General features: G+C 37.8%; 1 protein-coding gene across 4 annotated transcripts in view; it reads right to left on the reverse strand.

The window, feature by feature from the left end:
- The window catches only part of CSMD3 (CUB and Sushi multiple domains 3), a 1,198,342-nt gene that overhangs the window by 327,382 nt on the left and 853,328 nt on the right, over positions 1-17,632 (reverse strand). For all 4 annotated transcript variants that reach the window (XM_050940462.1, XM_050940461.1, XM_050940464.1 and 1 more), the window contains one exon: positions 7,266-7,457. In XM_050940462.1, coding sequence (XP_050796419.1) covers positions 7,266-7,457 — 192 coding nt within the window. The remainder of the gene's footprint in view (positions 1-7,265; positions 7,458-17,632) is intronic.

Below are 17,632 nucleotides of genomic sequence, written 5' to 3' on the forward strand. Positions count from 1 at the left end.
TAAGATTGTAGAGCTTGTAAGTTCACCTGCCTTGTTATAGTTTACTGTTTTCTTGCTCCGTATAGTTGCTTATTATAGTTTTGCTAAGAATTGTGATATCTGTTGTTTTGCCTAGTCGTTGGTTAAGATAGATAAGGTTTTTGCTGCTTAAATTCGTCTTCCCGCTGTCCCGATCTCTCCCTGAACTTTCCCGTGTCTTTTTTTCCCCCACTCCAATCTCTCCCTCTGTGTACTTCTCCGTGTCTCCCTGTTATAACCCTTTGCTGCTTTTTCCCCGCATCTGCACTCTCTCCGAACTTCCCAACTCCTTGCTGCTTCCCCACCCCCCGTCTGCATCACCCTCCGAACTTCCCAAACCCCTTGCTGCTTCTCCCCCTGTATAACTTCACAAACCCTTTGCTGCTTTTTCCCCCACATCTGCACTCTCTCCGAACTTCCCAACTCCTTGCTGCTTCCGCCCCCCCCTCCGCATCAGCATCACCCTCCGAACTTCCCAAACCCCTTGCTGCTTCTCCCCCTGTGAAACTTCCCAGACCCTTTGCCCCTTTTTTTCCCCTTTGTTTTTGGTGTCCGCTTGTTGCTTAAACCTCTCTCTAGCCCTTCTTTACACTTCTCCGCTGCCCCTCCCCTACCGAAGATCATCATCACGCTGCTCGATTGTCCTTACCCCGCAGGGCTTCAGAGTCTCTCGCTGCTTCCAGCCACACTCTCCTCTCATCAGTTGCCACTAATCATTCACTCCACTCCCCCCTCCTGTTCCTTGACCCAGCCTTTAGGTACACTCTTGCAGATTATCTGCTATCCTAGCCTCACAAATTAAGTCATTACTTTTCTTTTATACTGTTACATTGCATAATTTCACTTATCACTCATATTGTATTATTGCACTGTGATTCACATTTTACTTGTAATTATAACACCCTATTGGTTGCTTCCACTTTTCTGATATACTTTGTATTTGCATTGATACCATTGTGTTACATTGTGTATAAGGCCACTAACCACTTAATACATTCTATCTAAGATTGTTGACCATTTTATATAGAAGCTACCATTTTATTTTGCATTTCTTTTGATACGCTTATTGACTGTACTGTATCCCATTGTGCTGAATCCCACTTACTGTACCCCACTGTTAGAACTCCCTACATTGTTCAATAAGAAGAACCCCCCCATCATTGTCTATTGTAAACACCCTATACACCCCATCCCATCGTATTTCATTGTTAAATTCCCACCACTTCCTTTTTCCTTTAATAAAGAAATTAATTGGCACCCCACCTGTGCGGTAATTGCTCCCCAAGATCCCATATACCTGCAGGCAGGGACACTATGAGATAGAACTATCTCCATATATATTAAATATTTATAGCCATATACACTATTGCATTTATTTTTATCTAGCTGGTCCCTTGCTTTATTATTTTCTTGTTTGTAGTCTCTTTCTCAGTAAACACTCAGATCTGTTTAATTTATATTCTTTAGCAATGACTGTATCTGTTTTGGTGGGTAGGCACTCCATAGAGACAATCCCTTTCATCTACCAGTTGCCAAGAAGACTTGCTATTTCTGTGTGGCAGGCTCTCCAGAGCCCAAGATGAAGACATACATACTTAGTGTAAAAATAATCTTTAATCTTCAGTTTTGTAAATCATCTCCTAGGCAAAACACACTACAGGAGCAGTAATTTCCTCACCTTGCAATAGGCTCTAAAATCATTTGAAGATTTTCTCTCTCTTTGTTCCCCTCCTTATTCATGCAGGAAGTTAAATCTCAGGCATTTCAGAATCAAGCATCCACCTGCTTCATTATGGAAAATGCTGCTCAGAATTATGTGATCTTTTTGTTTAGAACCATCTTTAACCCATAATTGAGCTGAAAGGACATACCCTGCACCCAGAATTAAGCCACATCTTCCACATGTCAAAATTCAGTATAATATCACTCAAGCACACCACCTCCACACTGGTGCAATTTAGTGCTGAATAATCTAGGAAGAAGGACATTTGCATTCACTTTTCTGCAATGCCTTAATGGGAACTACTAGTAGGCTATCCCAGTAAAGCCTCAGTAGCCATTGTTAATACTACTATATAGATCTGGTGGTGGGTAGAGAAAAGATGTGAACAGTGCAACTAATACCCTACCAAGTAATTTATAGGACTATCTAAGATTTTTTTTAATGTCCACCAGCTCCAAAAGGTCAGCCTAGAACCCATTAAATCTTTGTGGTAGTACAGGATGTGCTATCTCAGCGCCTTCAACCTTTCCTTTTATTTGATTTTTTAATGTATTACATGCTGACAAGAACAATCAAATGTAGTTCCAATAGGGGAATTTTTGTTTGATGTTTTTGTTTTTGTTTTTAATCTGAGATAATCATTGCTGACAGATCTTCACAAAGAACAAAGCTGTTTGAAGTTTGACCATCCTAGAACAGTTTGAATGAATTAATCAAATACTGATAAGAACATTGCAACATTTTCTGTTCTTATTAATGCCAATTTGGCTATAAAAGACAAAACTATCTAGTTTCATGAAGATCTGATTTTTAAGATCAGTTTGGTTTTTCCTTGGTTAATTTTCTTTATTTTGAAAATGAACTGTACAATTCCAGCAGCATGAACCATTTTATGATTACAATTCTAAAAAGACTGAAGACGTCACTTACTTTTAAATAGATTTAAATAAAACTAGTTAACCTCTCCCTGTAAATTGTTCTCTAGGCCACAGATCACTAACTTGATTAAAAAATAAAAGCTGTAAAGGATCTGTTACAGGGTATTTTCATTTGGTGTTTTACTTTTTTGTAGATGTATTTATTATGATATAGGCATAGGTGAAAGTAAGCTAGTATGGTGTACTAGCAAGCGCCGGTACGCCGTGCCGGACTGAACCAGCTTCTCCGGCAGTGATTTAAAGGGCCCAGGGCTCCAGTCGCTGCAGTGAGCCCCAGGCCCTTTAAAGCGCCGTCTGAGCCCCTCTGTCAGAGCTCCACCAGCGGTGATTTAAAGGGCCTGGAGCTCTGTGGCGCCAGAGTCCTGGGCTCTTTAATTTGTCCCTGAGCCCCGGAGCTCTCAGCTGCCTCTGTAGCTGGTATCTCTGGGGTGATTTAAAGGCTCCCAGCCACCACCTCTTCCGGTTGGGGCCATGCCCCCGCTCAGGACTCTGGCGTACCGGTAAGTCCTTCAAGCTGGATATAGGCAGAGTTTCATTTATTCTACAATTTTGTGAAAGTTTGCAATGAAAACCACCCTTTGCACAGCCCATTCTGGAGAACTGTGTTTCCTATTCAAACCTTCCATTTAAAAAGAGAATTCTAGCTTTATTTTTTTGAAAATAGACCCTTGAAAATGTGAACTATATGTAAAATTATGCAGTGCTGCCTTCTTGAATCTGCAGAAGGTCTGAAATATTTGAGAAGTGAGCTATGCCTCATTCATTTGAATAGGTTGTGAAGTCTGAAACCTAAAGTTGACATTTTTCCTGGCAGCATTATAAGATATTGTATAGCTCCAGAAACAGCAGCCTATTTGTTGTCAGATGTTTGGCTGCTTGTGTTCCCTTTGTATGCTTTCCCAGCTCTGCACAGGTTGCTAGCACAGCAGATCTCAAGTGAACTCCCCAATGACCACAAGATCAGTTAAGCTATGAAGGCACCCAGCCAGTTTTATTGTCGACAAAGCACAGTCCGAGCTCCCCGGATCAATGTCTACAGTTACGCTAGCACGTGTATGCCTATGACAATGGACGTACTCAGTGAATGGTGGGACTTTCCATCCCTCCTAGGCTAGCCACAGACACTCTCTCTGAGACTCTTTTTTTATACACTGATACAAACAAGTTACGTTCTTCCCCTCTCACATAGTTAGTTACTGCCCCCTGCCATGGGTTGTTACCACCTCATTACCTTTTACATGTTGGTTTGATCAAAACATCTCTATCCATTGTACTGTCATCCTGGCCTTATCTTTGAGAAAGGTCAGCATGGTCCTGTTATATTTTGTGAGGGGATGTTTTTACCATACTTGGTATCAGGGTGTTCTGGCACCATCCTTCTGAAATGTGTTTGCATGAGTGTCCTGTGCTTAGCCTTTCTTAGGAACGTGCATGTTTTTGCAATACCGGCCCTGTTCTTGCCAGGTTCTGTGAGCTTGCAAGCAGGCAGAGTCTGACTTCTGCTAACTTTGCTTCTTTGCTTTATATCAGCAAAGCTTGACCGCTACTTTAGTTCAGGCCTTAGGCCTCATACTGGGTTTCTGATACAAGGTCTTATGTCTCAGGCTCTCTTTCTACTGTACTATTAAATGTATTTATTTCATAATCCCAAACTTCCTGCACTCCCCAAAACATGCCCCAAAGCCCTACCTATCCCTGTCTAATGTAGTCATCTGCTGTTAATACAAAAATCTGTCACATTGAATGACAAGGCCTATTGTACTGATTACATTTTTCTATTTCATATTTAATAAAAAACACTATTTAAAAGAAAAATTGTCACAGTATTTCTAGTTTGCCACATCATACTGCCACAAAACCCCGGAAACTTCCCATGCCATTTCAGTCCAATTTATCCAAGAATAGCACAAAGCCACAGGTAGAACATATCTGGAAGGCAGTGCTAACTTATAAATACTATTATTTTCTATCCATGTACTTTAATGTTCATGTATTAATGCTCCCATTAATTAGGGAACTTAAATCATCATGGAAAAGCAGTTGCCAAATATGCACTCTGTAGTTTTTATTGTTGTTTTTGTTTGGGGCAGAAGCAAGTCAAGGGAAGGAAAGGAAACAGCATAATGCAATGCTGCTTTTTTCCAATGCTTATTTTACACTAACTTCAGCAATTACATGCTCAAGACCTGTTGGAATTACAGGAGCACTCAAAACATCCAAACCAACCAAATTTAATTTTCAGAAATTTAAAGATTCCAAATGAGTGTGTCAAATTAGCTCATGGTAATTTTCTAGTGCTGTTGATATGCAGGTCTCTCTTACCACTCTGCTACAGAGTAGAACAAGAGGGTGGACACCAAAGGTAGTGTCAATACACAGTCTCAATAACAGCAACACACTGTAGGAGTTTTGAGCATTAAGAGGAAAAAGGAGAGGACTTTTGGGGAATAAATAAATTTCTTCCTCCCTTCAAAAAAAAAAAAAAAAAAAAGGTGGAGCATGCAATTAAGAGTTAGCCTTGCCCCTCATTTCCCCAGCAAAGTGGTCATATGTATGGCAAATTGTCAGCCCTCACTAAACAATAAATTATGATGAAGTTATGCCTGGAAAATATTACTGCCTAGGACAACTCTGATGTCTGTGTATGGGCATAACATAGCCTAAATAGTACTGTCCTATCTGGAAAGAACTACAAGGAAAGTAATAATGCAGTTCAGTGATTTGGAGTGCTTCTGACTAAAAAAGTAACATTAGAAACGCTTATGGATACCAAGATAAGATCTGGATACTGCGCTTCAGTCTTTCAGTAATAAATGCTCGTAATAATGCATAGTCAACAGAAGTCAACATTCAAATGTTTAAAGCCTGATTTTCAAAACTGTAATTCATCCTAATATGCATAAATGGTTAATGTGATTGTGTGTCCAAATTAGGTGATTGTGTCCACAAGTGTGGAAACTGAACACAGATATTAGGCAAGCAATTGCACTTACCCAGTTTAGACAATCAGAGCATATATATTTATATCTACACCAAGAGAGGGAGGAAAAAGAGAAAGACTACATGGTGGTATGTAGTAGTATAAAGCTTTTTATTATTAGTAGTATTATGATTACTACCATTGGTTTTTAATTGGCTCAATAATCATAATGTGTAAAACTATGAAAACATTATGCAAGTAATCTCAAATTAATGCCAATAAATACCTTTATACCACATCATGTCACCACGCACTCTGCATATGCCACTACAAGACATATTTTTTCAGACCTCAGATCAAATTTTGTAGCAATTTTATAAACTTCTTCCAATTTTTCAACTTTTTGAAGTGTGAATACCAGAACGGCATACAAAATTCTAGTAACAATCTCACTAATTTCATATACAGACATAGTACGAACTCTGTATTTGACATCCCTCTGCTTATACATCCAAGATCACATCTCTACCCTTTTAGCTACAGTATCACACTTAGAGCTCATGGTTATCTACCATGAGCCACACATCCTTTTCAGTGTCAGTGCATTTCAGGATAAAATCTACCATCATTTAAGTGTGATCTACATTTTTCGCTCCTAGATGTAGGACCTTCTATTTGGTGCACTGAAGTGCATACTGTTCACATGAGTACATTTTAACAAGAGATCCAGGTTGATATGTGTAACTGACTTGTGCTCATAATTATTTACTAGTTCATCATGTTTTGTGTCTTCTGCAAATTTTAGCAGTAGCAATTTTATATTTACTTCCAGATCATTGATATGAATATTGAATAGCATTGGGCCAAGAACAGATCCCAGCAGGACTCCACTAGAAACACCCTATTGCATGATGATTCTCTAGTGTAATTAACTGATATATCAGCAAAAAAGTAATCAGTTTTTAATTTATTTAATATTGGTTACACTGATTTCGTATAGTGCTTTTAAAAAAGTCAGAATGGTGAGTGTGGTTGAGTGAAATGTCTTACAGAAGTATAAGCAGATGATGTCCTTAATCAAACTTCTGTTCTCATCGATATCAAGCGATATCAAGTTTGTTTGGCATATTTTCTGCAAACCATGCTGATCAGCATTAATTGCGTTAGCATCATTTACTTCTTTACTGAGTGTGTTCCAGGTCAGTCTTTCCATGATTTTGCCCCAGATCAATATCAGGCTAACCGGCCTATAGTTACCCAAGTCATCCCATTTATCCTTTTAAAAGATTGGCACATTAGCTTAAATCCTAGTCCCCTGGAACTTTCCAAATGTTTTGTTTCAAGTAAAAACTATTGGTGTCTTTGCCATCTTCCCTCATTCTTCCTCTGTCAGAGGCCATCTAACTCTAGATTATATGACCTGTGAAGAAGCGTGTGAGAAAAGGATGTTTGAGAACCACCAGGCTGATAACTGAAGAAAGAACATGATAACTTCCCATCAGATCTTTTACAAAGTGATTTGTCAGATGCACAGTACTCTTTAGAGCTAGTTCCATAAGTTTTTGAAGGAGGACCAATATAAGCAGGGTTATAGTACTGTTTGACTAACTGTGGTATGGTTTCACAATTAGAAAAACATTTCCATTTTCTCTTGTTTTCTGCATACCTATACAGACTGGTGGGCTGGGCTGCCAGAAGTACCGATTTTCTACCTGAATGCAGGTTATTCTCTCATCTCCTTGAAGTTCATATCCAGGGTCACACTGAAAAATAACAGTGTCTCCAGGTTCTCTTCCATCCCCATTTCGAGTTCCATTCATAGGAACACCAGGATCACGGCAGGCGGTGGCTACAGAGCCTAACAAAGACAAAAGAAATGTCAGCTTTTAATCTACATTAATTATACTGTATTTTTTTTCATATCTGTTAAGTTATTCTTCCATAGTCTTTGTGCTTTTGAGAAATTAACCAAAAATCTATCAGCCAGTTTAAATGTTTCTTTGATATAATTATTTGTTTTATTTGTCATTTCTTTTAATTACTGAATGTCACATATTTATATATATATATATATATATATATATATATATATATATATATATATATATTCTGTTTAGCATTTCAATACTTTATACTGCAATCATAGATCTGCTAGCAGACTTTATAATCTGAGCTACTAAACAAAGGGACATTTTGGAGAATGAGAAGGAGAAAGCTGGGTCAAGAAGAGCAAGTTGCATAATTCACTTACGCTCCACTACATCTCCATATTTTCTGAATACTTTTTTTCTTAAATGTATCCATTGTTTAATATTTTGTAACAAACCTTGAAATCACTTTTAAGGCACACACATGCACACATTATGCAACCACATTCTGCTGCACTTTTGTAGCTGTTGATGTACTGGCCTACTAAAAATATGAATGCACTTACTCAGATAGAACTTGCAATCAAAGTACCAGTAAGCAAAACTGAGCTCATGTAACATGTCTAATTCACTATTTCCACACACTATTACTCTGATTGCGCGTGCAATCACAGTAATTGCTAGAGCAAATGTGAACACAGATTGATGAATATGTTCTCCTAAACTTTATGTATTATATACTATGGCCAAAATATTCAGTTTTCCATCTAAAATACACTCTGCCTACTTAAATGCCACCTACTATGCATCCGTATATATAATAGTAATGTTTTTATATCCTGCCCTTAACAATTGAGTAGAATGACTGTGCATTGTTGGACAATTGCTGCATTCCATCCTAATGGTGCCTGAAGTGATTCTTGCATACAGTTTAGGACCTGGTGGGAGAAAGTTGCTATTATAAAATGTAAGGTTATAGTACTGACATATATTATTGTTTTTAAATATTTTTTCCACAACTGGGTATGTATTTGCATCTTTAAGGTTAGAAAAAAAAGATCTATCGCCTCAAAATTATAAACGTCACTTCTTTATGTGACCTCCAGCAACATGTTGATACAGCATGCATGCATGCTCTTCCCACCCCAAGACATTTGTCACCACTGGTATCACTGTGACCTTCTTTAGAGGTTTCTAGAAAGTATGGATGGAACTCCTCTCCTTTGGGACTCTTTTCTTTTTATTCTTTCTGATACTAATTCCTTTTTATCTCCCAACTCTGACTTTTCAACTATGGAGGATCTCTGGAGATGAAGGCAGAGACTGCCTCAGTATTGCTGAACTGTATGCACCTGATTCTCTTCCCAGCCACTACATCCCATCCCTGGATCATGGCAAAAGCCTAACACAATCCATCCCAGAGGTCCCAAAGTGGTAATGCAGCTCCACACACACCCAGCACAGGCCACTGTATGTCAGGCACAAGTTAACCCTAAAACAGTTAATCTTATTTGATAGCTCATCTTGCAGCTTCAGAGAGTTAGTTGCCAACTGTCATGTCTGTTATCCTCACTGTCTATTGGCATCTTTAACTTACTTTTGGCTCCTCCTTCTCAACTATTGTGACAAAGTTCCTCCTCTACCTTGGTGGGTCCTGGGCTTATTGGCATATTTGCTCAGCTCAGCGATCTTCCCCTCTGGTGGAACCCACAGTCTGGGTCAACTCCTCCTGTGTCTGATCAGGAGTTGAGAGGTTTGGGTGGAACCCAGGCCCGCCCTCTACTCCGGGTTCCAGCCCAGGGCCCTGTGGATTGCAGCTGTCTATAGTGCCTCCTGTACCAGCTGCATGACAGCTACAACTCCCTGGGCTATTTCCCCATGGCCTCCTCCAAACACCTTCTTTATCCTCACCACAGGACCTTCCTCCTGATGTCTGATAATAATATTGCTTGCTTGCACACACAGCTACTCATACCCCCAAACTCACTGACTGACTGAGAGGCTTTTAACTAGTTCCAGCCAGCCCTTGATTGGCTTCAGGTGGCCCAATCAATGTAGCTATCTCCACTGCCTTCTAGAAAGATCTTAATTGGCCCCAGGTGTCTTGATTAACCTGGAGCAACTGCCATTTTTTTACCATGGAACTAGGGATTTGGTTAGTCTGGGGCTAACATACCTGTTCCTTACTACTTTACTGTAGCCATCTGGCCTTGCCCCATCACACTATGTGAATTCACACCATTAATAAAGGAATAAGAATTTGCTGGACAAAGAACTTTTTTTTTCTTTTTTAAATCAAAGAGTTGGGACAGTAAAGATGGTAGCTTCTCTGTCTATAAATAATGTGACTGCTATTGAACTTGGATTTCTGGATTTGAGAATTTCCACTTCTAAAGTTCAGATCTCATATATGATCTCATATAGGAGGTTTGACAATTTGCAGAGATCTATGTAAGTTTATCTGACAAACTGAACAGTTAGCTACTAATTTAGAATATACAGTTTCACATAAAACAGTCACTCTCACTTCCATTTTAAAAATAAGAGCTTATTCTCCCACATAGATGAACAAGAAAAAAAATCACATATCAGGTACTTAAGACTTATTCGTGTTCTTGAAAGGATAGATTCATCTGATTTTCCTTTGTTTTATGGGAATAGCAAAATGAGTTCTTACATTTGTCTAATGTGGAAAATTCTACTTGCCAGTGCTTTTATTTAAGAGAGTTATTTAAAAATGGGTGGGGGGTGGAGAATCTCAACTGCATCTGTATTGGTAATTTACGCACCCCTCTCATTCTATAACATGTTTTTTTTTAAAGCAAATGTCAAATGAATTCTTGTTCCACACTATCAAACTTAGTATTTATCCAAACTGCACACTTCCTTTACTTAAAAAAGATGGAAAAGCTTTCATCAAGAGACACTGTAAAAAAACTGGGTCAGATCTATTATTTCATATCCTACTTAGCTTTCTGTAGAGCTTGATAGATTTCTGCTTATTTTTAAGTCTATTGAAGAGCAACTCAGAAAAAAGCAGTGGACACTGAACTGATCTCACCGCAAGAATCAGATATAGAGTCCAAGACTAATATATATTAGTATTTTATAGTTTAAATTTTGAAGAAAAAATAATTTACTATAAATATTGATATAATCTACTTTTTTCTTTTTGCATTGCTGCATATGTTGGAATGCAATTTCTGCACTTTAACAAGCAAAGACTCTAGTCTTATCACAAGAAGAGCTGTCCCTTTGAGGTTTTTTTGTTTGTTTTTACTAAAAGCAGTCTGCAAACCTACACATTACTAGAAGAGTTTGATAATTAAGATAGCTTGTCATACAGTATCTTGTAAGTTTTATTCCTTATTTGTCAGTAATAATAGCTTTTCAAGGATATAGTTACATAATAGTAGATAGTTGATAGCTTTGTGAGGCCAAGGGTGTATGGGTATTGCCCAGGTTTGCCCACACAGAGATCTGACATGCTTCTGATGCTTTTGAGTTTCTTACTTGTATCTGTATTAATAATATATATTTAGGTTTGGGAGATATCACCAGTTCTACTATTTTTTTCCATTTAAAAGCATAGGGAATCTCTCTCAAACCAGTGGGCTCTTTTAAGATTACACTACTGTACACAGAAACAACATGTGAAGAGAACTGATAAGAATATTTCTATTAAAAGTAAAAGAGCAGGTTAATGTTTTTCCCCTTATTTTTTAGCCTGCATTATTTGCAACACTGATTTAAAAAGGTAGTCTTATATATGAAGTAATGTATTCTTAAAATACACTCAGATGGAATGCAATCTCTACTGGTATATACAAATCTTTTGAATTTAAACTGCCATTTGTAATCTTGTAACGTATTATTTTTACTTCCTCCTAGCTTCCATTGTATGCTGTAAGAATAACTGAGGGTTAAAACCTAGATGCCAAAAATATTATCCTTGTGAATTTTTCTTTTTAAAATATCCTGTGTTTGTTCTACCCAGTGAAATTAATGGTTCTCTTATGGTATTTCTAATACTCATAGTTTCTTTGTCTGTAGACATATCAATACCAACTTTCATCATTAAACTATTAAAATTCAATTAATATAATTTTCAGCATAGTAAGAGATGGTTTGTAACTAGTCATTTCTCTCATGTGTTTGATTTGAAGGGGAAAAGGAAGTGGTCAGATGCCTAGTAAAATAAAATACCCAGAATAAGAATTCTCGAACACAGAAACATGCTTTACCTAGGGCCAGATGCAAAAAAACCCCACAAAAAAACAAAATCAGAATACAAAAACAAAAAATAATCTAACCCTGCACATGCAAGAGACAGGAGTGGACAAATCTCTATACTATGCATCCTCATGCAATCTATGAATCACTTGAGAATATGAGGGTTATTTTGATGCCACTAGTCCCACAACTTTCTCAATAACTGCCTTGTATACCTCCTAGTCTAGTTTTCCCCATCCTATATTTATTCTCTTTTCCTTTCCTGTGTCTGACACTCACTCTTCATTCATACTGTTTGTATTTTTTCTCTGACATGCATTTATTATCTTTGTGAGGTGTCTTTTTATTGGATTTTTGTCTTGCTTTCTATTCATTCTCTTTTTTGTCTCAGTTTTATGCCTTTTTTCCTTCCACCACTCTCTCATCAAGGGTCTTAAGTGTCTTCTAGCTGTATTGAAGAATCCCTTTCTATTAGATGTTCAATTCTCTCAATCATCATTCCCTATGAAAATTTGTGGAGCAAGCACAATTCTAGCAAAGATAAAGTCCCTTATACCTTTCTATCACACCTGCAATGCAGTCTTGAAAGAAGTCTTTCTGTAAAGTGAATGGAGTTGGCTACCACAGCTTATCATAGGCTTGTTGATAAACTATAAAGCTCCTTGTGACATGCTCAATAAAAAATTGTATACAAGGACAGTCTGTATTATATTCTAATCTTGGTAGTAATTAATTTGTTGTGCAACAAAAGGACCACTATTGATCACAGCTATTGAATTTTGTGGTGAAGTTATGAAACATACATATATTGCTGCAAGCATATGGGAAAAGGACTCTTATCCAATGTTCAGTTTAATAGCTATCACAGATCCACACAGCTCAATGGAAATATTAATAGAGTGAATGTGTGTAATGCTGACAGACCCTGGTTGTTGGCAGGTGTGATTGAACTTGGGATCTCTGGAGCTCAGTGCATGAGCCTCAACTACATGAGCTAAAAGCCACATGCCCCTTAGCTAAGTCTATAGAGCAGACTCATTAATCTCTAAGTAGTCTCGGTGCCACTAGATGGGACATAGCACCACACCCGGGAGGTGTGTGTGTTACCTAAGCTTGCACACACAGTGTGTGTGTGTGTGCGCGTGTGTGTGTTCAGATGTGTCGGGTGTGCTCATGTGTGTGTTTGGTGTGTGCATGTATCTGCAGTGGGGATTCAGAAGGATCAGGCAACTTTTACACCACTGTCACCTCAGACAGGAGACATCAATGTAGATCAGGAATAATACCATTGAAGTCAATCAATGGCATTAGACCAGTTTAAATACGTAAAGAGATTGATCATTTTCAGGCCAATGACTCTAGCCCAATGGTGGACTTCAGTGAAATTTAGACCGGGGAATGAGTGATAGCCCTGGTCAATGGCAACAAACAAGGAAATCTAAGTGTTTGAGGCTAGCTAGACTGGATTTGAACACAATGCTGTCTGCTAACATTTTATGCTCCGGCCATAGAAATAAAATAATTTAGAAGCTAGGAATTGTAGAAAACTAATAAAGGAAACAAAGAGATAAAAGAAAAAAACCTATGACCAGAAGAATTAAGGAAAATAAGTAGGAGTGTTTTTGTTTTTGTTTTTTTTCCATATATTAAGAACAAAAAGAATCCTAACAAAAGTACTGGTCCAGTTACTAGATGGAAATGGTAACATTTTCAATAATAATAATGCAGAAAAAGAAAAAGTGTTCAATGAATATTTCTGTTCTGAATTTGGGGAAAAGCCACACAACGTACTCTTCTCATAATGATGATGATGACAACAATGACAACGATACTCTTTACATTTCAGTAGTAACTTATGAGGTTGCTAAACAAGAGCTATTAAGTTAGACATTTTTAAATGAGCACGTCAACAGAGAATTATCATTCAAGAGTTTTAAAGGAGCTGGCCGAGTAGCTTGCTAAACCATTAATGTTGATTTTCAGTAAGTCTTGTAACGCTGGGAAAATACCAAAAGAGTGGAAGAAAGCTAAAAGGGGTAAACGGGATTGTCACACATGTTGCAACTTCATGTAATATTTTGGGGGACCATATTACGTTAAGTGTATGAATGATTTATGTAAAACTGTGGGCCAGGGATTATGTGTAACTCTATGAAAGGGTTGCCACAGTTCCATCAAGAACTAAAACCAGTAGGGGACAGATAAGGTGAATTACATTGGTTACTTTCACAGAGATATCAATTACTGTGGATGGTTGTATATATTGACTCAAACTGTTTTTTTCCAGAAAGCAACATACAAAGAAAGGGCACTTGATATAAAAAAGCTGGGTTTAAACTGACTCGGGACTTTCTTTCTAATCCAGCAAACAGACAATCTGTCCCATCTCTCCAAGGGCCTCATCAAATGCAGAAGAGTTGGAAAGACATTGGCCTCCCAGAGCCCCATAAAACTGATGGGTGATGTCTGGTAAACTTTTAGCTTGACTATAGGAACTTCTATTGTTTTTTGTACCTGTTTTCACTGTAATGCTTTTATCTTGAGAATAAAGATGCTTGCTTAGAAAGAGCAATCTGGTAACTTGTAATGGTTGGCAATACACTGTTCATAGCCCTCAGAGAGAGCAAAACATGGGAGCTGGCATTTAGCTAGACTGGCTTGTTGGAAAGGTCACAGTGTATGGCAGGAAGCTGTGCATACTTAAAATCCTGGTCAGGAGGGAGAGAGAAATGGGTCTTTGCCCAAGAGAGGTGACAGCTCGGAGCCAGAAACCTTAAGTGGGTGTCCTCTAAGGACTACAGAGGGGGAATACAGATGCAACTACCCGGAAACTGTGACAGGAATTACCTAGGTAATTATAGGCCTTGCAGTCTGACACTGATCCCAGGCAAGAAAATGGAACAACTGATTCGGGACAATCAACATAGGTTTATGGAAGTTAGATCCTGTCACACTAACTTGATATACATTTTTTATGAGATTACAATTTAGCTAATAGAGGTAATAGTGTTAATATAAGATTTCTGTAAGACATTTGATTAGGCCTCGCATGACATTTTGATTAAAAAAACAAGAATGATATAAAATTAACATGATTCAATTTAAGATTAAATTGATTCAAAACGGACTGATTGAGAGGACTCAAAATGTATTTGTCAATAGGGAGTCATCATCAAGTGAGTGTGTTTCTATTGATGTCCCTCAGGGATCAGTTCTTGGCCCGACAATATTTAATATTTTTAAATCAATGACCTGGAAGAGAAAATAAAATTATCACTGATAAAGTGTGCAAATGGCACAAAGATTGGGGAGTGTTAAATAATGAAGAGGCCAGTCATTGATGCTGAGCAATCTGGATTGCTTGTTAAATTGGGCACAAGTGAACACAGTGGCTCTTGGAAAATATTTGAGGGGTGCATTGAATAATCAGCTGAACATGAGCTCCCAGTGCAACACTGTGGCCAAAAGGGCTAATGAGATCCTTGGATACATAAACAGGAATCTTGAGTCGCAATAGGGAGGTTTATTCTACCTCTGAATTTGGCACTGGTGTGACCACTCCTGCAATACTGTGTCCAGTTCTGGTATCCACAATACAAGAAAGATGTTGATAAATTGGAGAAGGTTCAGAGAAGAGCCACAAGAATAGTTAAAGGCTTAGAAAACGTGCTTTATAGTTATAGACTCATGGAGCTCAATCTATTTAGCTTAACAAGGAAAAGATTAAGGGGTCACTTGATTACAGTCTAACTACATGGGGAACAACTATTTCATAATGGGTTCCTCAGTTTTGCAGACAAAGGTATAACAAGGTGCAAAGGTTGGAAGTTGAAGCTAGACAAATTCAGCCTGGAAATAAAGCATTAAAAGTTTAACCATGAGGATAATTGACCATTGAAACAAGTTACCAAGAGTCATGGTGGATTCTCCATCCCTGGCAATTTTTAAATCAAGAGTGGATTTTTTTTTTTTAGTTCAAAAGAAATTATTTTGGGGAAGTTCTCTGGCCCATGTTCTAAGAACCTAAGACTAGCCATATTGGGTCAGACCAATGGTCCATCTAGCTCAGTATTTGTCTTCTTACAGTGGCCAGTGCCATATGCTTCAGAGGGAGTGAACAGAAGAGCGCAATTTATTGAGTAATTCTTCCTCTATTGTCCGGTCCCAGCTTCTAGTAGTCAGAAGTTTAGGGACTCAGAGCATGAGGCTGTATCCCTGATCATCTTGGCTAATAGCCATTGAAGGACCAGTGGTCCTTGAATTTCTTTCTTTTTTTTTTAATCCAATTATACTTTTGGCCTTCACAACAGCCCCTGACAACAAATTCCACAGGCTGACTGCATTATGTGAAGAAGTACTTCCTTATGTCTATTTTAAACCTGTTGTATACAGGAGGTCTAACCAGATGATCACAATGATCCTTTCTGGCCTTGACATTTATGAATCTATTAATCCATGAGGCATAGTATAAAATACATTTTCATGGAGTCATCTAAATAATCATGTACTGGTGTACATTCTGTAAATAAAGTTGATGTGTGACATCTTATTGCGTGACTATGTCATTCATTTCTATCTCAGAAAGGAAATTAAACCCCATGAGTAAGTTAAGGTTCCTGGCGATTCAGAAGCCATGACAATTTGTTATTTGACTGTTACTTCCAGGAGATGACAGCTCCATGTATATACAATAAAGCTATTTTTTTCAACTTGTCATAGTAGGTGTAATAATGGGCTCTACCACTGATAGCATCAATTTGTAAAATGTATCAAGATTACTTGCAGTAAACAGTGATTTACAAATTGAGTTTTTGAATGCATGGCAACTGTTCTATAATTAAAGGACCTGATTCTCCTCTTTTATGCTGGTATAAATCAGGAATAACACCACTGAATAAGTACCAAAATGTTTTGATTTTGGGCGGCAGGGGGCACGTGGTTGTGTTTTTGTTTGGTTTGTTTAACTTTATGGAATGCATTTTCAGGACACAACCTTATTGCATTCAAACTTCAAGCTTCTCAAAGTCCAAGCAATCTAGAACCCAGAGCAAGTCAGACAAAGACATTTCCAAAACAAGTTTATTCTTAACCTGTCTAAGCCCAATGTGTATTTCCAAACCCTATGTACCTTAAGTTGGGGTACTGTATTTCAAACTCATATTGTACTGAACCCAGGGCATTAAGGATCCAGACAGACTGCAAGATGTTTCAAAAATTCAAGCTGCCTCAAACTTGAGCTAACATCTTTACTTAAGTGTAGAGCAAATCTTACATTTACTATCCCAAATCCAACTTTTAGGAGCAGCTCTTCTCTGAAGAGTAATGGTGCAAAATGACCACTCTACTGTCAAACTGCACCTGACATCTCTGCTGAATTACTGATTAAAATACATTCTAACTACTTTTAACTACTGTAGCTTCTATTGATCCAATACAGATTTGGGAGTAGCATGAAAAAAATCATCAACTTAATTTTTATTGTAATGTGTGTGTTTGTGTGTCTGTGAGATTGTAGTGTGTGCATGTGTTTGTGAGTATGCACATATGTGTGTGTGTGTTTGCTGTGTTTCCCAAGTTTTAGAGCCCATTTAAGTTTTCAGAACTGGCAGTTACATAAACTCCTGTTTACTGGGGTTACAGATTCCTTGACATTGTCCTGGCTCCAAGCTGAGGAATTATTAATTATTATTATTACAGATGTACTTTGTTTCTTTTAAGAAAGAAAATAAATGGATAACAGGCATGGGGTTAATACATTATACTACATTATTTTTTATTTACAAATTTCCTACAGCTGGCTTTGAACAGAATGGATTTTAAAAGCAAAAAATACTGCACAGCCCTTATCAAGTCTTACTGGATAATTTTCAAAGCTTTTTCTTTTCCAGTACAGCTCATAATTACATCTCTGTCTCTAAATACAACTATGCAC

The sequence above is a fragment of the Gopherus flavomarginatus genome, chromosome 2, assembly GCF_025201925.1.
Source record: "Gopherus flavomarginatus isolate rGopFla2 chromosome 2, rGopFla2.mat.asm, whole genome shotgun sequence".
Classification (NCBI taxonomy): domain Eukaryota; kingdom Metazoa; phylum Chordata; order Testudines; family Testudinidae; genus Gopherus; species Gopherus flavomarginatus.